Source organism: Pollachius pollachius (genome assembly GCF_949987615.1).
Source record: "Pollachius pollachius genome assembly, chromosome: 4".
Taxonomy (NCBI): Eukaryota; Metazoa; Chordata; class Actinopteri; order Gadiformes; family Gadidae; genus Pollachius; species Pollachius pollachius.
Window position 1 is genome coordinate 27,304,069 of NC_136937.1, and position 25,725 is coordinate 27,329,793.

Consider the following 25,725-nt stretch of genomic DNA (forward strand, 5'->3'; position numbering starts at 1 on the left):
GATGTGAACGTTTTACTGCTGCCTCACCAATATGGCGACATTGACGCATCGCAGCAGAAGCCTGAGGTAGTCAATGTGGCGCCTATGTCTATAGGTCTCTGACTGATCCTCACTGGGTTAGTTCACTGCTGGGCCCTGGTTTGTCATAGGAGCGGACCTATGATTGTTGTGATGAGCGACACCTGTTTTTGGAAACCCCTGTGTAAAAAGAGTCAGTGTAGATTTCTGGTGGTGTAGCAGACCTGTGTTTTCTAACCTGTGGTCCGCGGACTACTGGTGGTCTGTGGCGGTACTGCAAGTAGTCTGTGGGAAATGGTTAAAAAATGACAAAGTCAAAAACATAACATTCATCATTTAGTTTTTTTGGCCAAATGCAATACATTGTAGTGAATCCTAACTGAATTCCCATAATAAAATAATAGCGAAAATAAAAATAAGAAACACATTAATTAAATCAAATTAAACAACTAATGGATAAAATAATAAATATTTAATATATCTATTAAAATAGAGATCATGAAAAATACAAAACAGATCATTTAAAATAAAATAAAATCGCAGAATTGTTTGATAAAAACAGGCTTGTGATTGTTGCAAACAACGCATAGGATTTCCTGTAATTAGTGGTGCTTTGCACCTTTTTTCTTTTTCCACAGCTTAACATTCTCTGTGCAAAGGCAGTTTGAGCATGTTGCAGAGCACAGGCCAAACCATCATCTTTAAAAAGGAACCTGTGAATGAACTAGCATTCAATGTTAATTCCGGTTTTATTGGTTAACTATTCCATTAAGTTTAGCCCCAATAGTTGCAGCCCTATGTTTTGATGGTGTGTTTTTAGTAGTGCATGAAGGCACTGTTGATCCCTGCAATAATGGAAAATACAATGTTCATTTTTGGGTGAATTAATCACTAATGACACAAGATAGATAGATAAAAACTTTATTGTCCACTGAATTTACATATACTGGAAATTCGTCTTTGGCACTCTGGTAACATAAAACATAGCACACAACACACAGACAATATAAGTAAAGTTATATAAATACATTAAATATAAACTAAGTGGGTAAAAAGCATGAATAAATACTAGTCCTGATCTCCCTCATCGTACACCCACAAGTTGGTCCTGAGGCTACGGTTAGGCTAACGTAAGAGGTCATGAACCCTTGTTATACACGGTAAACAGGAGATTGATTGGTCGTCCTATTCGACCGCAGATCGCTGACATGTGTTCTGTTCGTCCGTCTGTCGTTTCGTCCGTCTGTCTGCAGATCGCTAAGTTGCGGCAGCAGCTCCAGCGCAGCAAACGCAGCAGCCGCCATCGAAGAGACAAGGAGCGCAAGTCTCCGTTCAATGGTGGCCACGGCATCATCCAATCACAGGTAGGCAGGCCACCTGTGTGTGTGTGTGTGTGAGAGAGACTAGGTGTGTGTGTGTGTGTGTGTGCGTGCTTGTGTGTGCATGTATGGGTATGTGTGTGTTTCTTTGTGTGTATGTGTATTTGCAAGCTTGTGTGTGTGTCTTTCTGTGTTTTCTTGTGTGTGTGCATAAGTGTGTGTGCGTGCTTGTATGCAGAGGCCGGTTCTCTGGGCCTCATCGTCATGAGGCTGTCCCACTTTCTTCCGTGTCCCCGTTAAACCTGCAGAAACGTGAACGTGTGTGTGTCCCCGTGCTGACATCCACACGCACATGCACACACACACACACACACTAGGGACCGTCCCCATTTATTTTCAAACGTCCCCGTAAGGCTTGGCGCCGGGCCATCTCCCAGTTTTGAGCCCCAGACTCCCTGAGGAACACACACACAGCGCCACAGCTGTCCTGCTTTCTGAGGACGTCCCCACACACACTCCTACAGGTCCATCTAGGTCAGCGCTTCGGCAGCTTGAGTGATTGGCCCTTCTAGAGCGAGCGTAGCGCTGAAAGCTCAGTTATGGTCCCACGTCGACGCAACGCAATGACCACGCAGTCGCTTCGACGCAGTCGTGAACCTGTTTTGGGTCGGCGGCGGGTTATAGTGAGAGGACCAATCCCAGCCCTCGCTAAGGCATCGCCTCGACGCAAGGTTAAAACAATTTTGGGAGGCGCACGTCAGGCCCTTGCGGTGGTCGCAAAGAGGGTCCGCAAGGACGTAATGGGTCTGTGAACCCCCTTATGTTGCGTCGACGTGGAACCATAATTAGACCTTGACACAGGAAGAGGACGAAGAAAGGAGGAAACAGGAAGTAGTTGGGGTCGGGGCTCCCGGGGTTGATGTTAAGTTGAAAATGAGGCCCTGCAGTACACGTGCCCAACCACTAGAGGCAGAGCTTTGGTTCTGCCTCTAGTGGATAGTGATAGTGAACCCTGCATTGTGCACTAACACGCATGTATGTGCGTGTGGTGTGGTATTTGTGTGGGAACTGTGTGTGTATGTGTGTGTGTTTGTGTGTGTGTGTGTGCGTGTTCGTGTGTATGTGTACATGTGTGCATCTGTGTGTGTGCGTGTTTGGGTGGGTGTGTGTCTGCACATTAGTCGCCGTTGCCCAAGACCATCCTCATCCCCATCCCCATCTCAAAGTCCTCAGCTCCGCGCTTCCGGAACAGCGTGGAAGGCCTCAACCAGGAGATCGAACGCATGCTCATCCGCGACACGCCCGACAAGGAGGAAGTCATCGTTGTGAGTAGCCCCCCTCCAAAATAAAAGTTTCCTAAAAATATTAGTAAAAGAGCTTTAGATAGAAACAATTAAAACACACGGTCCGCCAGTATCGATGGACTCAGGGTTAATCAACATTGCTTCACAACATCTTAGCAATATTGTGAAGACAGCTCACTTCAAAATAAGATCCTATCTATTTGTTGAAAATATTTATTACACGGCTGTTCTCAGTGCCGTGGAACGCTCTGTTCACTTGCATGGCCCCTTTACAACTTCCGGTGGTGAATTATATTTGACAACTCACCGTTGCTTAGTATAATTGACCGCTGTCAAGGAAAGTGGATTTTCTTTGCCGCAAGTAGTCCGGTAAATTATCAATTCCAGCGTACTTAGTTGCTTAGCGACGTCAACGTCTTTGGGAGACTACTTCTACTAACACTACGAATGCTGGTAACAAAGAAATTGTTAAAAGACACACCGTGTGAAGTTATTTTTTCGTTTTGGCAAGTAGCCGTGTAATAAGCGGGATAATGTATAGAACGTCGCCAATCATTATTGAAAATAAGCTTCCGGGCGAAGCAAGACACCTCCGCTGCGTGTCAGTGTCATGTTCGCCCTGTCGGGGCTTATTTTCCCGATAATGACCGGCGTTCTATATCCCTTACATTTTTTTTTTATATATATATACTCGTGTGTAAGTGTAACGTTGTGTATATAACGATGTATAGAATAATTGCATAATAATTGCATTCACGTGCAAGCACCATATACACACACACAAATTCAATAAGGATTACCCATCCCCACATGAAGACACACGTCAATGTCATGTAGCACACACCAGCTGGTGCCAGCCCCCTCCCCACACACCCCCCGCCTCTCTGCCTTTGACCCTGTTGAACTCTGGGAGGGGGGGGTACTTCTCCCAGTACTACTGCCCCTCCCCCCCACCACGGCCCAGTAATCTGCATATGATCCAATCTTTAGGACGGTCAACGGCACTAAAAGGTCTGTTACATATCAGGGATTATAGCCACAGTATAATGTTATTGTTATTGTGATCTCTCGCTGTGTGTGTGTGTGTGTCATTGTGTGTGTGTGTGTGTGTCCGTGTGTGTCTGTCTGTGTTTTTTCCATGTGTGTGTGTCTGTGTGTGTGTGTGTGTCCGTGTGTGTGTGTGTTTTCCATGTGTGTCATTGTGTGTGTGTGTGTGTGTCCGTGTGTGTGTGTGTGTGTGTGTGTGTGTGTGTGTCTGTCTGTGTTTTTTCCATGTGTGTGTGTCTGTGTGTGTGTGTGTGTCCGTGTGTGTCCGTGTGTGTGTGTGTTTTCCATGTGTGTTTGTGTGTGTGTGTGTGTGTGTGTGTCTGTCTGTGTTTTTTCCATGTGTGTGTGTCTGTGTGTGTGTGTGTGTGTGTCCGTGTGTGTGTGTGTGTGTCTGTCTGTGTTTTTTCCATGTGTGTGTGTCTGTGTGTGTGTGTGTCCGTGTGTGTGTGTGTTTTCCATGTGTGTTTGTGTGTGTGTGTGTGTGTGTGTGTGTCTGTCTGTGTTTTTTCCATGTGTGTGTGTCTGTGTGTGTGTGTGTGTGTCCGTGTGTGTGTGTGTGTGTGTCTGTCTGTGTTTTTTCCGTGTGTGTGTCTGTGTGTGTGTGTGTCCGTGTGTGTGTGTGTTTTCCACGTGTGTTTGTGTGTGTGTGTGTGTGTGTGTCTGTCTGTGTTTTTTCCATGTGTGTGTGTCTGTGTGTGTGTGTGTGTGTCCGTGTGTGTGTGTGTGTCTGTCTGTGTTTTTTCCATGTGTGTGTGTCTGTGTGTGTGTGTGTCCGTGTGTGTGTGTGTTTTCCATGTGTGTTTGTGTGTGTGTGTGTGTGTGTGTGTCTGTCTGTGTTTTTTCCATGTGTGTGTGTCTGTGTGTGTGTGTGTGTGTGTCCGTGTGTGTGTGTGTGTGTCTGTCTGTGTTTTTTCCATGTGTGTGTGTCTGTGTGTGTGTGTGTGTCCGTGTGTGTGTGTGTTTTCCATGTGTGTGTCTGTGTGTGTGTGTGTGTCCGTGTGTGTGTGTGTTTTCCATGTGTGTCTGTCTGTGTGTGTGTTTTCCATGTGTGTGTGTGTGTGTGTGTGTGTGTGTGTGTTTTCCATGTGTGTCTGTCTGTGTGTGTGTGTGTGTGTGTGTGTGTGTGTTTTCCATGTGTGTCTGTCTGTGTGTGTGTGTGTCCGTGTGTGCGTGTGTTTTCCATGTGTGTCTGTGTGTGTGTGTGTGTGTGTGTGTGTGTGTGTGTTTTCCATGTGTGTGTCCGTGTGTGTGTGTGTTTTCCATGTGTGTGTGTGTGTGTGTGTGTGTCAGCCCCAGGACGTGCCAGACGGACACCGGGCGCCCCCCCCGCTGCCCCCCCGCCGCAGCAGCAGCACGCGAAGCATCGACACCCAGACCCCCTCGGGGGGAGGCCTGAGCGGTAACCATAGCAACTGCAGCAGCCGGCCCGACTCGATCTCGCCCTCCTACCTCACCATCCTCAGTGGGGGGGGCAGCCCGTACGAGGAGAAAGGTGAGGCGCACGCACACACACACACACACGGCCGCACACACACATATGCACACCCCCACACGCACATACGCACACACACACACGCACGCGCACACACACAACCGCACGTGCAACAATAACGCACACGCACACAGACACACATATGGTACCTACACACACACACACACACACACACACACACAACCGCACACTCATCACTAAGGCACACACACTCACGCAGTAACGCAGTCACACACTCACTCATCTCAGGTTGTGTGTTGAATAACAATTGTGTTCCCATTATTATTCATGGGATGGTTCCCATTGAAGTAGTTATCATTGGAGTTATAAATTAACATAAATATGTATCTTAGATACATGTTGATCTAATCTAGTCTGGAGTAGTTTTTTCTAATCTAGTCTGGTTTGGACTGGATCAGACCAGACCGGTCCAGTCTTGATGTTTCCAGCCCAGTCTGTTTCGGTGTACCAAACTGGACCACACCAGGCTAGTCTGGTCCAGCCCGTTCTAGTCTGGTCCAGCCCGGTCCAGCTCAGTCTAGTCCAGTCTAGTCCGTTCCAGCACGGTCTAGTCCGGTCTAATCCAGTCCAGCCCGGTCTAGTCCTATCCAGACTGGTCCTGGTCTTGAATGGTTTTGGTTGCGGTCTGGTCCAGTCCAGTATATTCCGTTGGATCAAACTGGAACAGACCAGGCTAGTCAGATCCCCTCCAGTCCAGCCCGGTCCAGTGGGCTAAACCAAGCTAGTCCTGTCCAGTCCGGTCCAGCCTAGTCCAGTACAATGGTGTGTGATCCGGTCCGGGTCTTGACGCGCTGTGTTGTTTTCCAGAGCTGGGTCCCTGCTCGCCGCTGCCCAAGTACGCAGCGTCCCCGCGGCCCAACAACAGCTACATGTTCAAGCGGGAGCCGCCGGAGGGCTGCGAGAAGGTCAAGGTGATCGAGGACACCATGTGAGTCCTGCTCCCTTCACAATAAAAGTCCCCCAGGCTCCCCTCAGATTGAAGGTCATTCGTATGTGTGGAAAGAGTGTCCTTCGGATGAAAGGTCTTTTTATACGTGTCAAAATTAAAGTAGCTGTGTGTCCGGGCGGTCCCTTCAAAATTAAAGTCCTCTCATATGAATACAGACAGCTCCCTACAAAATACCTAACTCAACGTTTGCACAAGCTAATTGCTAAAAAGTGCCATAACAGTACATTAACCTCACACAAAACCATTGTATCTGAATGGCTCCTAAGGAGCGAGAGGGTGACGCCTGTGACTCCTGCGCCCCCAGATCCAAGCCGCTCCACGACATCCCGCAGTACCTGTGTCCCGACCGCAACAAGGTCAACTTCATCCCCAACAGCGGCTCCGCCTTCTGCCTGGTCAGCATCCTCAAGCCCCTGCGGCCCGCGGCCGAGCTGGGCTTCCGGTCGGCGGTGGGCCTTCGCAGCCATTCCCCCTCCCTGAGCCTGGCGCGGAGCTCCGCCCCCACCCTGGTGGAGGAGCCCGAGAGCTTTTGATTGGACAGAAAAAACCGAGGGAATCGCATCCAGACCGAAGAAAAAAATGAAAAAAAATAATAATTTAAAATAAAAGTTTCTACGCTAGGAGGCCGAAACCTTCGGTGAGGTAAAACGGAACCCGCCTTTAGCATGCTAGCTAAGCTCTCTTTTATCTTATCTTTTTTTTCTCTGTCACTGATGTCGTTCTCTTGGTGAAAAAAGCTCTTCCCACTGCCTAGCCTCCACAGAAGATGTAACATAAAATGGCCGCCGTGAGAGGCACTGTATGGATTTGAACGGTCTCATTTCATTGCTTTACTCCGCCTTCAGTGGCGGTTGTGTTCCTGTTTTATCTCGGTTTGGCTTTGGGGGGGAGGGGGAGGGACAAAAAGGACAAAAAGAAAAACGGACGACTGGACTCTGGTTTTAATTTCATTGTTTGATACCATGGCGCCTTTCCTCGAACACATCTCTTTTCTATCGCCTAGTTCCTTCTCTCGATATCAAAAATGCCTTCCATTCAAAAAACAACAACCCAATGGCTGCTGGGGTCCAGCGGCGCCTGGGGGACACTCGGCCAAAGGAGGCACCTTCTGGTGCTGGCAGATATATCGTAGCGTATATCGTAGCAAAACTTGAACGGTTTTCGGGGAGAAAAACAGAACTAGCGGCAAACACGTGCCTGATTTTATTTGTCATTTGTTTTCCCACTTAAAGTTCCCGTCCACACAGTGTTTAGTGACCAGGTTGTGTCAGTCGTGATAGACCACTGCAGGAAATGTACACTCTTTGTACTTTAGTAGCGGTAGACGGCAGCTAGGTAAAAAACCTAGATAGCATTCTACACATTAACACCTTGTATATCCCAACCCAAAACCACTCTGCAAAAACCCAACCTGGACATTTAACTATATTTCAACCGATCAGAGCGCACATGCCACGTGGTCTGCTGTAACACGACTGAGGCAAACTCGTATCTAGCTAGCTAGCTAAAGCTTCTTGACGTGTTAGTTTTGACAGGGCTATGACGACGTGTCCGAAGCATGTCCATTCTGTGTGTTTCCTCTCTACACAACATCGTTCTACTAGCTTTTCAACTACTTCACACCCCGTCCCTTCTCTCGTTTTCATCCAGCATCGCGTCGTCAAGGTGATGATGAAGCTCCTCTTACGTTTGCTCAGCTAGTGTAGTCGTGAATTGTCTGTGCGTCCAGAAAAAAGAAGCCACGCCCCCTACCTTCGACCAGAACGGGCCGGGGCACGGAGAGAAACTTCCTTTAAACACTTCTGTGGGTTGGGTGAACATCTGCCCAAAGAGGACATCTTATGTTCGAAACTAATTCATTTCATACACTTAAAGTATAGATTATTCCGGTAAAGGGATTCATGCATTATGGCAATCAAGAAAATAATTGGATAGGTGATTCTTTTTATTAACTGATTTAAATGACAAACGATATAAGGAAACATTACTTAACTGGTTCCATAAATCAAGTCAATCAAATAAAAATAAAACGACATTTGCATGTTTCATTGAACAGATAGAAGCCGCTGCTCATGTACTGAATGGAAGTCGCGTTGTTGCATTGGCGGTGTGGTTTAATTGGGACCCAGTCTCCTTGCTCTGGCCCCCCCTGCTGTACATGTGTCATTACTACTCGACTGTGCCTGTTGGAGTGGATGAAGAATGTACTGGATTTGTAAATACGGAGGCGCAGTTTGTTTATATTACCAGCGAAGATATGTACTCCAACTCAAAAAAAAACTATCCCCATTAATATATTTAAAAAAAAAAATCTTAGTACGTACTAGGTCCCCATACTGTGAATACTGATGATTTTAATGTATTGCTTATTTAGAAGGTTGTGTAAATTGGGTATTAAAGATTGTTTTAATCTAATCCAATCTTGAGTCCCTCTCCTTCTGTCCGTCTCAGGTCCTTTTGAATGGATTTGAGAAGCACAACACATTGAAAGATTCAAACCCATGACTGGTGGGTCTAGAACACAATAATCAATACAGACCTTTTTCTTTTACAGTTTATTGGAAACCGAAACGCCACGCTTCAACCTTTTTAACATTCAACTCTGATGAATTAAAAAGGTATAGTGGAACAGATATGAATTGGTTTGCGATTGATTGACAGAAATACGTTGCTTATTATATAAGTATTTCACGCAACCCTATAGAATAGCTTCACAGCACTCCCATCATACATTCTACAGATGAAATAAAGGCGACTGTGTTGAAATAAAGATAAAGTAAGCACGAGAGGCCATGTCCTGTGATGGCAGAAACCGTAATGAAATAGTTTGTATAAAATACTATCTATGTTCTATGTTCTCTCATCTGTTATAAGGCAGAATCTCCCCAAAACTAAAGCCATCCAGCCCTCTCAGGTTTGAACATGTAATCCATCATTGTTTAAGCATTCATTATTATCTCATACAATTTACAACTTAGTCTTACTTTCAAAGATCTTAACGCAATATTGACAACATGTACTAATGAGATATCAATACAAGTTTGAAATATTACTTTGTATTATTTTACATAGGCTATAGGGGACTAAACACAGGGGGAAAAATTGTAACTGAAATTATGGTTAACCCAATAGGACACAGACAGTAAGGGACATTACAAATTATTTTCGAACCCATAGATGCGCATCGTTGGTAAAATTACACTGATATAGAATTTCATTTACGATAATACCTTAAAGGGGTTCACTCCCTTTAAAGAATCAACGTAATCTTTTTTTATAAAGCGATGATTATAAAGATATAGACTTCCTCTAAATCGATTTGTTAAGCATTTGTTGTTGATAACACACAAATAAACCGTAAACTCTTGTTTAGACAATTCGGTAGGTTAGTTGGTTCACATGAATGCCTAGTCCCCCAGTAGAGGGAGTTAGGCTTGAGGAGGGCTCGGATGATTGGTTTAGGGAGTATCGTTGACGCTTGATATCATCGCTATAGCGATAAATAAGTTCCTATACAGGAGTGCGTTATCGTTAAACTCTGGTCACAATATAAATGTATGGATTAAATAAACGCTGATGTGACCGTGGAATATCAAACTGAGGTAACAGTCCCACAGTGTCATCATAATACAGTGATAGACTGGTCTGATTTACAGTTTGGTAATTCCTCTCTGTTCGCTCTGGGTAAAGCTGATTTAATGTTGTGAAGTCCTGTGTAATACATCCATAAAGGTGGCTCAACAACTAAGAAAACTATACTGAACTGTGTTCGTAAATCAGCAAGATACATTTTTACTCAATCCCGAAATGAGGCTAGCATCAGTGCTCAGGTTTCTGTTAAATTACCCTTTTAGACGATGTGCATCTATAAAGAACATTGGACTGAATATTGATCACAGCAGTATTCCGATGACATATAATGTTATATATGTTTCCAATACACATGTGGAGACATTCATTCAACGGCATTGAGGGTACATGTACTGTATCATCTAGAATCTGCCTTTTACCCTTGCTGATCACGATTGCCAACGTAAAGTAGGACGCCTTGCAAAATAAAAGTATATATAAAGATTAATGTTTCCACTTTATCACCTAATGTCCCTTAGATGTAACAGAGACGGACACCGTACAGAGGCACACAGCAGCAGAAACATAAAACATTAAAGCAATATAAACATGACAACATTAAACTCCAAGGCAAACAGGTCTTTAAAACCATCCTACCCACAGACACACACACACACACACACACACACACACACACACACACACACACACACACACACACTGTATGCATTGGCAACAGTCTCGTGTGTGTAGGGGGTGGGGTCCCGTAACTTTTGTCCAATTAGATGTTAGATTTATCCTTCATTCTATCCCTCTGCTGTGTGTGTGTGTGTCGGTCAGATTATGCGACAGGTGCAACGCAAATACATCAGTCTGCATACATAAAGTTAGTGTGTTTGAGAGAGTGGTAGAGAGAGAGGTAGAAAGAGAGAGATAGAGAGAGAGAGAAAGAGTCAGACAGAGGCAGAGTGACAGAGAGAGAGAGGCAGAGAGAGAGAGGGACAGAGAGAGAGAGAGGGAGAGAGACAGAGAGACAGGCAGAGACAAACAATACAGGAATAGAGAATAAATAGACTGAATATAGAACTTTGCTTGTGTATTTCCTGGGCCGGTTCCATTTTGTTTCCACTTCCAACCACAACCAAAATACACAAAAGAACAAAACGCACACACACACAGAGACAGGGGTGGGCTCAGGCCTTGAGTAGCTCGTCCTCGGACCGCCCGATAGCGTCCGGGTTGGAGAGGGGGTCCAGGTCCGCGAAGAGGTTGAACCAGGCGGACATGTCCTTAGAACCGCCTGAGGGAGCCACCCACACACACACACACACACACACACACACACACACACACACACACACACACGTTAATAATTGTTCAGCTCTAAGTTCTAGAAAGTAACAAAAAAAAAAAGGTTTTACATAAATGGCACGTCAAAGAGTTTCAATACCTCCAGAGACCAAGAAAAGAAAAAATGTCTTAAAGACCCCAATTTACTTATTTAAGCTGCATGGCGGACTTGTTATCCATCATTCAGGCAACAGGGTATCTTTTAAAACGGCGTGTACGATGACTCATCACATTCTGTCGTTAAATTGCTATTAAACGACCGGCTGAGATGAGTCATTGTACAAGCCATTTTAAATAAGCCTTTTAATAGAACTGGTATTGAATGAACGGTTTGACCGATGTACCGCTGGGGGCTGAGCTGGGGGCGGGTGGAGGAGTCTGCTCCAGGCCAGAGAGAGGAGGGGGCTGAAGGGGCGGAGCTTGGAACATGGGCGGAGTCGACCAGCCTGTGGAAGGTGGGGGAGGAGTCAGGAGGATACAGAAATACAGAGATGAAGTTGATATTTGAATTGAATGTTGAAAGTGAAGATTCAAAATAAAAATCTACTAAATATACAAGATTTTAAAACAAAAAAAACATATCAATTTGCAATTCGTCAAGTTGACCAGCGAGACATCGCTGATTGGACTACATTTGTCATGTCATTATCAAAAAAAAATGCCCTGAATATGCGCATTGCAAATCTAAACAGTGTGTGCGAGGTGATGTCCTCCGAACAGCAGGGGGCGCTGTGACCAACCTGTCGACCCCAGGCTGTGGTCCAGCAGCTGGGAGGGCAGGAAGCCCTGGCTCTGGGGGCTCTGGGCGGGCCCCGACACGAAGGGGGCGGCCCCGCCCACCGAACCGGGCGTGGCGGCGGTGGCCCCGCCGACGCTCATGTTGGGGGCGTGGCTTAGGCTGGGGGAGTCGAAGGAGCCGAAGGCGTCCTGCCACTCGCGGCTGAACTCGTCGGCCCCGCCCCCCGGCCCAGGGCTGAGGAGGTCCTTCAGGAAGGCCATGTCTCCCCGCTGCCTCGCATCCTCCTCCTCCTCCTCCCGTTGCCCCGGCAACGAGGAGGACTTTTGGAGGGACGGCCCGCCCCCCAGCAGATCACCTGAGAGAAAGAGCGAGGTAAGAGTGAGAGTGAGAGTGAGAGAGAGAGAGAGGGATAGAAAGAGAGAGTGGGAGAGGGAAAGAGAAAGCGAGAGACAGAGAGAGACACAGAGAGAGGTAAGAGAGAGTGGGACATGGAGCGATGGTTACAGGAGGTAACAGAAGACATCCATTAGGAGTATTAAACAGAAAACATCTGCCAGCCTAACAGCGTGTGGTGGCTGAAGCGAAAGGTCAGACAGCTCTGGTCACCTGGACAGCATGCCATCACTCGCCAGAGATTAGGACGGTAATCTCTGAAGAGACACCAGGGAATGGGAAAGGGGAAAGGCGGTAAGAGATGAAACAGATGAAAACTGGCCACTGCAACTTGACTTATTTGATCACAATTTTCTTTCATATTGTCATGTTCGTCAAGTCGTATTTTACAAACAGATTTATTTTGTGTTTAATCCAGTTTGTTCTCTTGCGATGCACAGTACTCCAGCCCTTCCAATCCTCAATGATGAAAGTCTGGAGATGGCGCCACAGAGGAGGAGAACGGAACGAGAAGAGAGCTACGCTCCCAGCGGAGCAACGAAGAGGAAGAGGAGAAGAGGAGAAGCTGAGGAGGAACTTCAGGAAGGGGGTCTTTTGTGGGTCTTTTTGTGGGCCCGTTGCCATGACGTCCCAAACGTGCACAGAGAGAGACTAGAGACTAGAGACAGACACTAGAGACAGAGACAGAGACAGAGACAGAGACAGAGAGAGAGAGAGCAAGAGAGAGAGAGTGAGAGAGAGAGAGCGCGAACCACAGCACACCCGAGGGCCCCCCAAGCAGAACAGCGAGGTCTGGAGCTCTGCTTTACCGGCCGCGTGTGGCGGCTCGCCCGAGTGGAAGTCTCCAAACTCCCAGGAAGTGGTCGGATCTTCAGCCTGGGCCGGGGCCTGGAAGGGCGGTGAGGAGCGGGCGGGGTCCCGGGCCCCGGGGCCGGCCTGGTAATAGGGGCGGGTCAGGGAGAGGTCGCCGGCCGAGGGAACGGGGTCGTCGTCGTAGCGGCCCGCCGCACTGAGCGACTCGCCGAGGTCACACAGGGCTGGAGGACACCCGGGAGAGTTAGCGCGTTGGCTAGCATCTCCGCTAGCTATTAGCATTAGCGTCGGCGCTAGCATCTGAACTAGCGGCAATTCCATGACTTAACTTCCACCCGGCGGGCGATAGCGCTACAGCTAAATGCTTCTCGTCACTACATCACCCACTTCCAAATCCCAGGTGTTATTCTGCCACTTGCAAAATAACCAAATGAAATGTTCATGCATAGTAAGGAAAGTTCTGCCTTGTGAGACCTCCCTGGTAATAAAGTTTGCGTTTCACAATGAATATCGGGCAGCAATTGACTAATTTCTATCTCTATTGTCTATTTTGGATAAAAACTTTATTGCTACACTATCCATCTATATTTTAATTTGGCAGACCCTTCCGAATTTGCCACTCCCTCCCAAGAGCGCTGATTGGTCCTTTCATACCTCCCCTGAGTGCTGATTGGTCCTTTCATAGCTTCCCTGGGTGGTGATTGGTCCTTTCATACTTCCCCTGAGCGCTGATTGGTCCTTTCATACCTCCCCTGAGCGCTGATTGGTCCTTTCATACCTCCCCTGAGCGCTGATTGGTGCTAGCATTTCTTAATTCTCAACGGGATAGAGGCCAGAACTATATCGAGGATAAAACAGTATGAACTGGCGAGATCGGGTCGGTCTCACAAGGCTAGGAAAGTTTGGCGTCCCAGGTACAAGTCACTAGGTTGTGTTACAGTAGTGTAACACAACCATGCAATATTACAGTGTAATATTACAGTACTCTGTATCTTCTCTGACAGTAAAACATACATCTATAAAAACATATAAAACATAACTTATGTAAAAAAGATCATTCAATACAGCGTTCTACTAATACACTCATCGCATATTAACATTTGTATGTATTATATATATTGTATTGACAAATACAATTGTATTTGTATTTAATTTAATTTCCGCCTATATAATGCATGCAATGGGTCTAGCACAACTAGCCAACACTAATTGGATACTGTCAAAGTTTGACCTACATTCTGTCCTGTTCCAATAAACACCAACACGTCATATTACGGTAAGACTTAATCTGAAAGCCAGTTCATTTTTGTATTCATACACCGGTCCGAGCATTGAATAGCAACACGCATTGACAAAACGGCGTCTTAGCTTTTCATATTATATCTTACAATTTACAATTAAGTCCAGTAAAATGTTCCCCACAAAACCCGACCACAATGCAAACCCAAACACATGCACTCTCGGGCCATGCAGGTGGAGCTCCGCACGCCCACTCACCACAGTCAAAGCTCTCTAGCAGAGGACTGCCGCTGCCTTGACTAAGTCTGTCCCTGCAGTGGTGGGCGGGGCCTAGCGCACACACCCCACCAACACACACAAAGAAGAAGAAAATAAATGCAAAAAATTGAAATAAAATTTCAAACATCTCGCCGCAAAGCGTTCGCAAAAAAGCGCGCTCACCGCATTTAGCAGGTTGCTGTTAAAAGCACCAGACAATAGAATATGTTTTGGTAATGTTAGCTCACGGTTGGTTGGGACGTCAAAGCGTTGTTTGCCCCATTGGCTAGGGTACCTACCGTAGTCTGACACGCTGTCGGGGGCCAGGATGTCATCCAGGGACACCAGGCTGTGTTCGTTCATGAGGACATAGACAGAGGACGGGATTGTCAAAGATTAGTGAACGATCATAAGTGCAGTTCATGCATGAGACCATCACAACTACATACCGAAACAGAGCATCATTCCTCTGTTTCAGTATTTCTATTTCTTATTTTAAAAAGGTCCCATGGCATCATAATCTCACTTAATGAGGTTTTCTAACATTAATATGAGTTCCCCTAGCCTGCCTATGGTCCCCCAGTGGCTAAAACTTTTGGAAGCTCAGGCGCGCTGATTTGGAATGTGGCCCTATATGTCGTCATAAGGGGCCAAGTTACCTCCCCTTTCTCTGCCTTGCACACCCAGAGAATTTGGCCCACCAATGAGACAATGAGCTACGAACGTGCGCGCGCCACATGTGTGTGTGTGATTACACACACTGTAACGCAAGTGTTGCACATTTCTTTGTTATTTGGACAACCGTTCTGCTGTTGGTGTTATGGCGTATAACACGTCGGGTCCTCTGATGTCTCTGGTATTTCCAACGAGACTCGTAGTGGGGGTTATCTCAGCCATGGTTGAGATGCTATTGGGGGAAAGGAACTTTGGCTTTGCCTCCCTGAAGTACATGAACCGCGACTTGGAGGAGAAAGGGATTGTTGCCCGCGATTGTCTCCCGCCGGAGCCCCGCTGCACGCTGCCGAGGCAGCACCGCCGCGAGAGATGCTGCCCACTGCCGAGGCGGTGGTCCCTCAACAGCGGGGCTCCGGCGGGAGACAATCGTTGGCAACAATCCCTTTTTCCTCCATGTCGACGTTCAGTCTACTTCAGATTGATGTGGAAGTGGAAGAACCAGAGACGTCTGAGATTCATAATATCGTCTGGAGAAGCACACAGCTTTTGGCCGTAATAATATATATTATATGATATAGATATCTATGTAGAATATGATATTATCTAGATATAGAGCTCCAGGACTCCCGCTGGAGCACCCGGAGTGTTGTAGAATATTTACAGAACACGGCCAAAGGCTGTGAGCGCCTCGCCATTGCGATACATCCACTGTAAACAGAGCGCATGGTACCGTGGCCGCAAGCTGCTCAGGGCCACACCCCCACCCTCCTCCTTGACCCGCCTCTCTCCTCCTCATTTGCATTAATGCTACAGACACTGAAACGTCGCGTTTGGGGAAAGCTCAATGTGCGACTGGCTCGTAGTGGCTGTAATTCTGCACCACGGTTGAATTTCGGGAACCTCTTCAAATACTGTGTTGGGGGCCCACTAATATCTATATTGAAGCATCCATAAAGTAGCACGCCATGGGACCTTTAAGGAATCAAACCTCCAGCAGCGTAGCCAATAAGAAACATTGGCAAAAACATAAATGAATAAACAGGAGGAGTGCGAGCTAGAGAAAGAGCCCACTCACTCGTCATCGAGGTCCTGCGGAGCCCTTTTCTTCTCCTTTTTCTCGTTGTCCTTCTCCTCCTTCTCAGTGAGCTGCTCCATAGGGTCCCTGAGAGCCTGCTCAGAGAGGGAGAACCACACAGATCACTACACAGCCATCATCTGGTTACTAGACCAGCCTCAGCAGCCAGTGTGCACTCTGGGGCAATCAGTGAGGAGTCTGGCGCGAGATGGAGGAGGTTCGGGTATTCGTCTGGTAACCTGTTGAGTTGAACTGTGATCAATTTTGTTTATGAAAAGAAATAACAAAGTATGTGAAGGCTATTTGATTGGCTGAGAGTTCAGAGCTCTCCAGGCCAAAAATGGAACGGTTACTTCCACACTGAAAAGGACAGCCAGGCATGACTCCGCCCCTGACCTACCCATCTACCAATCAGAGTACCTTGGGCATGTAGCGGGGATTGGGTGATTCCCACAGTAGTTTTCCATAGAGTTCAGCAAGCCTGTAGCAGACTATTGGTAACCTTAACTGTGGCCTTACAAATCAGACATAAGATAAATTATCTAAAGTCTGATAGCAGACAAGCTCAAATCTGGCCGAACGGTTTCGCCGTCTTTTGCTTTATATTGGTTTTGTGTTGCTGGAGGCGGGGGGGATCTATCAGCGCGTAATTGGCCAACAAAAACTCGGCCAGCACTAGATCGTTCATCAAAAGGTCACTGTAAAGGTTTCAAATCAGCAGCTTGTACACTGGCCACTGTAGAAATACACATTAAAACCCCCCTCAGAAAGCCTCATCCACTCACTCAAATTCCTTTATCTTCACTAGAATAACTCAGGGAACAGGAAACTAAACAGGAAGCAGGAAACCAGTTGAAACCCCGCCCTCTTTCAATCCTGTTTCCCGGCCAACAATCCTGTTCCCCCCCCAAAAGAGGTTCTGCCGAGACACAGCAGGACGGCTGGCTCCCAGACTACCTTGAGGGTGGTGAACTGGTAGGAGACGTGGCCCTGGAAGTCCTGGTGGATGGAGGACATGGTGTGGGCCGTCTTCTCCCAGAACTGGAGCAGGGTGGTCTGAGGCGGCCCGGGCCGGACCACGGAGAGAACAGGGGGAGCTAGGGTTAGCTTAGTGCTAGCGCTGACGGCAGCACTGACACTGCAGGATGTATGAGCACGCATGGTGGGAAGAGTACCTTCTAGAAGTACCACTACTTTGGGTAGGAATAAATACAGCTGGTTGTACAAATGATCAAGTAGTCCTTGTATTGTAGGAGTAAATAATATGGAGAAGGAAACATAATACTACAAATACTAAATAAATACTACAGCTTGTGCAAATGTTCGCAATACTACAAGTATTGTAGGAGGAATAATATAGAGTAGAAAATATACCACTTAGTTCCAATACCCTGTATTTTACTTTGCACCCTTACATTACTTGTGGTAATATATACTCCTTGTTGTGATCAGCGGCATACAGTAGTGCACACACACACAGACACACACCTTGTTGTGATCAGTGGCATACAGTGGTGCACACACACACACACACACACACACACACAAACACACACACACACACACACACACACACACCTTGTTGTGATCAGTGGCATACAGTAGTGCACACACACACACACACACACACAAACACACACACACACACACCTTGTTGTGATCAGTGGCATACAGTAGTGCACACACACACACACACACACACACACACACACACACACCTTGTTGTGATCAGTGACATACAGTAGTGCACACACACACACACACACACACACACACACACACACACACACACACACACACACACACACACACACACAGAGACACACACACACCTGGTAGGTGCAGAGGGAGTGGGACAGCATGTTGCAGCGGCTGGCCCCCAGCATGTCCACCTTCTGACACACGTCGTTCTTTAGCTTGTCAAACTGGCCCTTAGTGCCGCGCACCTGGGACTGGATCTGCACACACACGCACACACACACACACACGCGCGTCACCTAATATACTCGGGACAGGCTACACAGTTGGGTGGGGAGATATTGACTCTAAGTCCTGTTCCTTAAAGACAACATGAAACCAAACGTGAGTCCCCTTAACCTTCTACTTTGCAGCCACACGCCGATATGACACACAAACAAACACACATTAAAGTTGTAAACTTTTGTAAACTTTTCTTAAAAATCAACCCTTCATTCTTCTACATATAGCTTCCTTTAGTGTCATTGTTATTTTTGTTTTATTTACTTGGGCATGCCACAACTAGGCTGCCATGATTGTAGTCCCTTCAATATTTAATTGTATGCCTTGAATATCCTCACCCTCAAATGGAAGACAACTTGGATTAAAGGTGACACATTGTACCACCAGCTGTTTTGAAAACCTGCCCAGTCCACCGGGTAGGCTGGTAGACTGATCTAGCACACATCTAGGTGGACACGCCCACTTGTGATGTCAAAACGGCTTGTAACGGCTAATTACAAGCCACTCACACCTGGCGGTATAAAGCGTCAGCTCTAAACACCAGCCTAGCCTAGCGGTTCAGAACCAGGATGGCCAGGCACGTGAACAAGCCCCGCCCCCTGACCCCACCCACCTTCCGGAACTTCTCCAGCTGCTTGTAGGTGTCGGGGTCGAGCTCCTGCGAGGCGTCCTTCATCCAGAGGAGGGCGCCGCGGTACTCGGTGCGCGAGCGCTCCATGCGCTCCACCGTCAGCAGGGTGTCGGCGATGGCCCGCCGCCGGAACGTCTCCACCTCCTGCTGCAGCCGCTGGAGGGGAGGGCCCAGGGCCAGCCTGGAGGGGAGGGAGGGGGGGGGGGGGGGGAGGGAGAGAGGGAGAGAGGGAGGGAGGGGGGGGAGGGAGGGAGAGAGGGAGAGAGGGAGGGAGGGGGGGAGAGAGGGAGGGGAGGGAGGGAGGGGGGGAGGGAGGGAGAAAGGAGGGGAGGGGAGGGAGGGAAGGAGGGAGAGAGGGGGGAGGGAGGGAGGGAGGGAGGGAGAGAGGGGGGGAGGGAGGGAGAGAGGGAGGGGGGGAGAGAGAGGGAGGGGGGAGAGAGGGAGGGAGGAAGGGAGACAAAGAAAGACAGAGTGACAGAGAGAAACATAGAAACAGAATTATTATGGTGATAATTCAACCATTCAAATGTATTTGTTTATAATCATTGAGTACAGAGAATTCCAGCAGATAAGAACGTAAAAAAAGACCACGGAGATAAGGACCCACTAATTATCACTCATGTCCCAATTATGCCAATTTGGAAAAACTCTTGCTATGATCTTTAGCAAATAGTATACCAAATAAATGCTGTTCTATGCGAAAAAAAAAACCTCTTTATTCAGGATATCTCGAGACAGATTAAGGAAAAGGGGGAGAGAGAGGTTAAGACTTAGAGGGAGAGAGAGGTTAAGACTTAGAGGGAGAGAGAGGTTAAGAGATAGAGGGAGACAAAGGTTATGAGATAAAGGGAGAGAGAGGTTAAGCAAGGGAAATGCGAGAGACTTGGACAGAGAGATGGGAGGAAAGGTCAAAGAGGAAGAGGGATGGAATGGCAGTGTTTCCCATACATAGACCAATGTGTGGCGCAGCGCCACAGAATCAACACTGAGCGCCACCAATTGATTCTGCTTCTTTTTTCTTTTTTTTGAGATATTTAAATATAAATATCGTTCCGTTCATTCACCTCCTCATAGCACTCTTTCTCCCTGACATTCTCGTTCACACAGGCATACGCACACGAACACGCACACACAGAGACAAGCGACAACAGCTGATTCACCCGCTCCTCCTCTCAACGCGCCTATCAAAGGAAAACCCGAAGCAGCGGGATATTTGTCACAGAGAAGACGGTCGGCAACCGTTTTACCAAAGTTTAGTATGATGTACTGTGCTGAATAACACCTGCCCGAAATTATTTTGAACTCAGAAAAGATAATGTTAGACCTTATGAACTCAACGTTATTGATATTGAACATCCCGTACACTAAGTCAGCATAGATAACGTTGGTAACGCAGCAAACGATGCGATTAATATAAAATGCGGTTATAGTAGGGTACCCCCAGTCTGGTCTGCCGGCGATTTGAATTCGCTCTGCAGCAGGGTCTGGAGAGCAATACATTTCTTTCTGTTTACCGATCCGCTTTTACTGGAACCAATCACCAAGCTGTTTTTCCCCCCTGGAGCGCTATTGGCTGGTTTAACCCAATGACGACAGGGAAGCGATTGTTGCGATCAAAGCGATCGTTGGTTTGATTGGTTGAAGGACTATTATTATTTTTATTATTACATTTATATTGTCACATTATACTATTGATTTTCCTTTACACAAAAAAGTTAAATACAGGATTTCTCTTCTCTCCCCCCCCGGCACCACACATTGCTTTCTGTCTGTGGGAAACACTGAATGGGTGTCATGGCAACATGGCTGGCTGCTGTGTTGTCTCGTTGTGAGGTGGGGTTTGCTGCGTGCGTACCTCTTCTTGGCGGAGGTGCACAGGGCCTGGCTGGTGGCATTCATCATGTTGCCCGCCCTGGTGTGGTCGTGTTCCCCCTGGAACCTCAGGAACAGACCCAGCTCGTTCTCCTCCTGGGACAGGCCTGGGGAGAGACACCGGGAGACACACCTCTGAGAAAATGGGTTTTAAACTGATGTATATCAATGTAAAAAAAATAAGACTAAATATTTTTCTTGGGTGTATTTTTAAAAAGCTTTGAAGACAACAGAATGACAGGACGCCAAAGGCAAACACTGCTCTAGAAACATTATCAAGGCAGCCAACACAGACGATAATTGTAGAAGATATAAATGATTAGAGAGAGTAAACATTAAACAGTACTTTTGATTGGCTAACTAAGACCGTGTGCGTGTGCATGGGGCGGGGTCCCCTCTGATTGGCCGACGGTGTTGCGGCGCTACTTACTGGAGATGCGGTGCTGGTAGCGCTGGATCACCTTGAGGAGCTGTGTGCAGGTGGACTGGACCGAGCGGAAGAACTGGAGGGAGCACAACACATGGGGGAGGAGTCAGACTCCGTCATCTCTACAACACGGTTCATCAGTTATACGTGATAATGTGATTTTTTTGCTTTTATGATGGAGTGAGCTAGGCATGAAGGTATGGGAGAGCGAGGGGAAGACATGCAGCAAAAGGACCACGGGCAGGCATCGAACCCCGGTCACTGCTGTAAGGACTAAGTCTTAATGGGGGCCGCAGTAGGTCAGGAGGTAGAGCGGGTTGGCTGGCAACCGCACAGTTGCTAGTTTAGAGTGTCGAGGTGTCCCTGAGCAAGGCACCTCGACCTAGCTGCTCACGACGAGATGGCTGTCCCCTTGCATGGTTGACTCCGCCGTCGGTGTGTGAATGGGTGAACGTCAGGCAAAAAAGTGCATTGGATAAAAGCGCTATATAAATATATATGAGTCCATTTACCATTTAATGGTACACACTCTACCGGTTGAGAGTCATTTAGAGTGTTTAGAAGGGTGTTTTGAATTCCCAAGCATCGGTGTTGTGTCGAATTCTGAAACATTGTGACAATATCTTGTTCCACATCACATCATCAACAAGCATAGCTTACGACCAACGACTGTGTGACTGATTAGGCTATAGGACCGTGTCTATCCTCTCCCTTCCCCCGTCCATTTCCAGCCACCGAACCCCCACCTCCCCAACCATCCCTGGTGGTCATGGCAACGCAGAGACAAGAGAGCTGGCATTCCAACCAGAGACAAGGAGGGCCTGGGTCTTTTGGTCTGGACAGAGCTTGGTGTGTGTGTGTGTGTGTGTGTGTGTGTGTGTGTGTGTGTGTGTGTGTGTGTGTGTGTGTGTGTGTGTGTGTGTGTGTGTGTGTGTGTGTGTGTGTGTGTGTGTGTGTGTGTATATGTGTGTGTATGTTATAGGGGTGTGTGTGTGTCTGTATGTTATAGGGGTGTGTGTGTGTGTGTGTGTGTGTGTGTGTGTGTGTGTGTGAGAGAGAGCTTTTCTTTATATTTAGCTTTTCAGATAAGGCAAGTCAATTTAAGATATCACTTTGGACTCTAGACTAAATGATTTATCAAATAAATCAGAGTTGGATTAATTTACTACACAAATAATCATGATTCCCAGCCCGATTCAACTGTGTCGCTGCATATCGCTTCATATCTCAGTTTGACAGACCTCGCCTCCTGAGGCGACATACAGGCCTAAAAAACACAGAAGCAGCAGATCATTCAAAAACAATTAAGCTGGGAATAATATTGGATTAAAAACGTTTTAACAAAATAAAAGCCCCGCTAAACCATGCTCTGACGCTCATCGCCGTGAGCGTTCTGCATCAGGGTGATGCAACTCACTGGATAATAATCACCAACACACTCCCCTCACCCTCTCTCTCTCCCTCTCTCGCCCCAACTCACTGGATAATAATCACCAACACACTCCCCTCACCCTCTCTCTCTCCCTCTCTCGCCCCAACTCACTGGATAATAATCACCAACACACTCCCCTCACCCTCTCTCTCTCCCTCTCTCGCCCCAACTCACTGGATAATAATCACCAACACACTCCCCTCACCCTCTCGCCCCAACTCACTGGATAATAATCACCAACACACTCCCCTCACCCTCTCTCTCTCTCTCTCTCTCGCCCCTTGTACACTGAGTGCCCATGGCTAAAAGCACACGGTGAACTTGTGTTTTATGAGGGCCTGATGCTCTTAAGGAAGCCTACAGGAAATCAAACCTAGTTCCTTTCAGTTGAAGAGTTGAACATCCTAGCCACTACATTACACCTTCCCAACCCCTTACTTTGGGAATAAAAATGTAAAATGATGTTGTTTTTGGATGGTAATTGCAATCTTTTAAAACTGTAATTAGGAATGGTGTGTAGGGTTTGTGATCGGCTGTGACATTGCCCCCTCTCTTAGTGTGTGTGTGTGTGTGTGTGTGTGTGTGTGTGTGTGTGTGTGTGTGTGTGTGTGTGTGTGTGTGTGTGTGTGTGTGTGTGTGTGTGTGTGTGTGCGCGTGTGTGTGCGCGCACAATAGGCCTTTTCAAAGTGAACAACAGGCCATCACCGGTAGTTGCCCCCCCCCTCGTCTCCCTCACAAGGGGTCTGTCAGGGACTAGAGTCACTGTGTTCTCATGCCAGTGAGTAAACATCCTGTTCTTCACAATAACATCAGGTGACCTGTTCTAAATTCTACTCGATTCTGAGAATTCTAAGAGTTTCAACATAACTGGACCGCTAAGATTCACCCAAGCCTGAAATGAAAAATTAGAACCCTCCTCAAATAGTGTGTCTGCGACACAGGACACTAAAGTGTCTTTGTCGCTTTAGTGCTACCACCTAAGGTCAAAGGTCAAAAACCACAGACAGAACCAATCCCCACGGTTATGTGTCCGAACAGAGATCCAGCCACACAGTAACAGCCCTGTACTCCCAGGTCGATTCACCTGCTCCGGTATTTGTGTCACGTTTTCAAGGGGGAGCCAACGACCATGTCAGCAGGCCACACTAGCCTGCCTGGTCATCACCTGTGTGGGCAGCTTGAGCATACCCTCCGGTGCACCGTCTGCGTTTCCTCGTAGAGAACCGAGGAGCGCATTAGCACGTAGCCTAGTCCCTCAGCCTGCTACCTATCTTATCACTGTACAGTAGTGCAGGCAGCGTTAGCCTGTTCTCCTGTATTCCTGTTGTTGTTTCCCGTAGGGCCTAGCTAGCCTAGCTCGCACGCTGATACGAGCGGGCGCTCACCTCCAGCTTGGCATCCAGGTCCGCGTCCGAGGCCACCACGTGCTCGTCCTCCTTCTTGCCCGTGGCCTTGATAAGCACCTGCTTGGTCTTCCAGAACTTTTTCTGCATGCGCGCCACCACCGAGCTGTCCAGCATGTCACTGGCCAACCTGGGGGGCAGCGGCGCCGAGACCACGGTTATTAACGTTGAAGGTTATAGTCGGTCATGGTTGGGGTCAGTGCCTGAACCTTTCTTGACCGCAGACCATGTGGTTTTTTATATTATTTTTTTAACATTGACGTGAATCCACTTACACACACTGTTTAAAGCAACTGTTTTAATTTATGCGCACGCACGCGCACACACACACACACACACACACACTTTATGTAGTTGAGTCATATACTTTGTGTCTACGGTTAATTAGGCTACTGTGGTATTTATTGGTTATTCACAGGTATTTGTAGTACGATATGGGTATCCAATATAGACAATTACTAAACTATATGAGATTATGTATTTCAATGGCGGTTTTGCTCCATGGTGGCTTTGGAAAAACAACTTTTAGACTAATCTTCTCTTTAAAATGACCTCCTAATGTTGAATAGGGGGCACTTCAAAGAGAACGAATAATCCAAAAGTTGTGACGTATGATTCCAAAATTGTGACTTTTTCATTTTGAGCTATCAAACATGGCATTGGCTTGGTAAATGAACGCATTTTATACGTACCCCTCCATCATGATGCTCAAAACACTGGTCTGTCCTGTGAACTAAAAACACACGGGTGGGTTGTTACAACGGATCTATAAACACACGTTCATCACTCACTCTTTGCATGAGTCACGTCGCCTACATCACATACTGTCAGTGTTGCCAGATTGGGCCAATCTGGCCGAATCTGGCAACAATGCACACCGATCACCTGCAAACTTCTGCTGCAGTACACCGATTACGCAGCAGGTGCATCTGGATCAGCCACAGTAAAAAAGAAAAAGAAGCCTGACAGCTGTTTTCCTTAACCATGAATTGACACATGATGTAGACATTAATCACGAGTGGGTATATTACTGATCAAGGTTACAAGTTTAGATTATAAAAAGAGGAATAAAGAGGAATAAACAGCAAGCAACAGCAAGTCTTGCAGACAGCTGGCTCACTCTCTGGCAGCAGGTGTTCAGTTACAGTCTCCTGGTAAGACGTTAGGAGAGTGGACTACAATGAGTACAATGACACACACGCCTCAAAGTTCAGTCCAGAGGTATACCGATCGATGTGAACGGTCTGCATCTTAACGTGATACAATGGCGCACAGTTAAAAAATAAAACCTAATAAATAAACGAGACTGAGCGCTAACGCCAGGTTGGCCCGCAAAGCGTCAGAGAATGGGTATTTTACGCAAGGAGGAACGCTCCGCCTGATGGTGGATCGACTCCAACGGGGGACACCTGGTTATAACTCACGGGAAAATCAACCAGATGGGAGTTTACCTTGGTTTTAGTTTGAAGTGAAGCCTGAGCATCTGTTCATGGCAGGTCTGCTAGCCTCCTCTTGTAGCCACCATCGTCATCATCTGAGTCAGTGAAACCGGATATACAAAGGGACTGTGGCGTCGCGCCGCCATGTGGGGGCGCTGTTGCCGCCATCACGACTCAGGTGAAACAGGTTATAGGAGGAAATACATTTTTTCTAGCCCTTTTGAAAGACAATTGAAATGTTATGAATCCAATGTGGAATTTGATCCGATATAAAGCCAG

General features: G+C 47.2%; 2 protein-coding genes across 3 annotated transcripts in view; one reads left to right on the top strand and one right to left on the bottom strand.

Annotated features, from left to right (window-relative positions):
- The window catches only part of LOC307074939 (protein FAM117B-like), a 12,377-nt gene extending 5,360 nt beyond the window's left edge, over nt 1-7,017 (top strand). The window contains exons 4-8 of the mRNA XM_079735364.1: nt 1,272-1,382; nt 2,564-2,662; nt 4,979-5,180; nt 6,009-6,129; nt 6,455-7,017. Coding sequence (XP_079591490.1) covers nt 1,272-1,382; nt 2,564-2,662; nt 4,979-5,180; nt 6,009-6,129; nt 6,455-6,683 — 762 coding nt within the window. The 3' untranslated portion in view covers nt 6,684-7,017. The remainder of the gene's footprint in view (nt 1-1,271; nt 1,383-2,563; nt 2,663-4,978; nt 5,181-6,008; nt 6,130-6,454) is intronic.
- Nucleotides 7,018-8,702: 1,685 nt separating this feature from the next.
- Nucleotides 8,703-25,578, bottom strand: ical1 (islet cell autoantigen 1-like). 2 transcript variants are annotated; one of them, XM_079735262.1, is made up of 14 exons: nt 25,459-25,578; nt 24,700-24,740; nt 23,990-24,137; nt 21,176-21,248; nt 20,729-20,852; nt 18,856-19,054; nt 18,095-18,220; nt 17,220-17,318; nt 16,263-16,357; nt 14,812-14,861; nt 13,012-13,239; nt 11,811-12,164; nt 11,415-11,516; nt 8,703-11,020 (listed from the first exon to the last, which is right to left on the bottom strand). In XM_079735262.1, the coding sequence occupies exons 2-14, from the start codon at nt 24,708-24,710 to the stop codon at nt 10,914-10,916; spliced, it is 1,716 nt and encodes a 571-aa protein (XP_079591388.1). In that variant the 5' UTR covers nt 24,711-24,740; nt 25,459-25,578; the 3' UTR covers nt 8,703-10,913. The 2 variants fall into 2 exon arrangements, with proteins under 2 accessions (XP_079591388.1, XP_079591389.1); XM_079735263.1 differs by lacking the exon at nt 13,012-13,239.
- Nucleotides 25,579-25,725: the final 147 nt, after the last annotated feature.

Coding starts and splice junctions, on each gene's coding strand:
- ical1 (XM_079735262.1), bottom strand. Junction 19,055..20,728: donor TGCACCTCCGCCAAGAAGAG/GTACGCACGCAG, acceptor CCTCCCCTCCAG/GCTGGCCCTGGGCCCTCCCC. Junction 17,319..18,094: donor ACTCCCTCTGCACCTACCAG/GTGTGTGTGTGT, acceptor GGGCCGCCTCAG/ACCACCCTGCTCCAGTTCTG.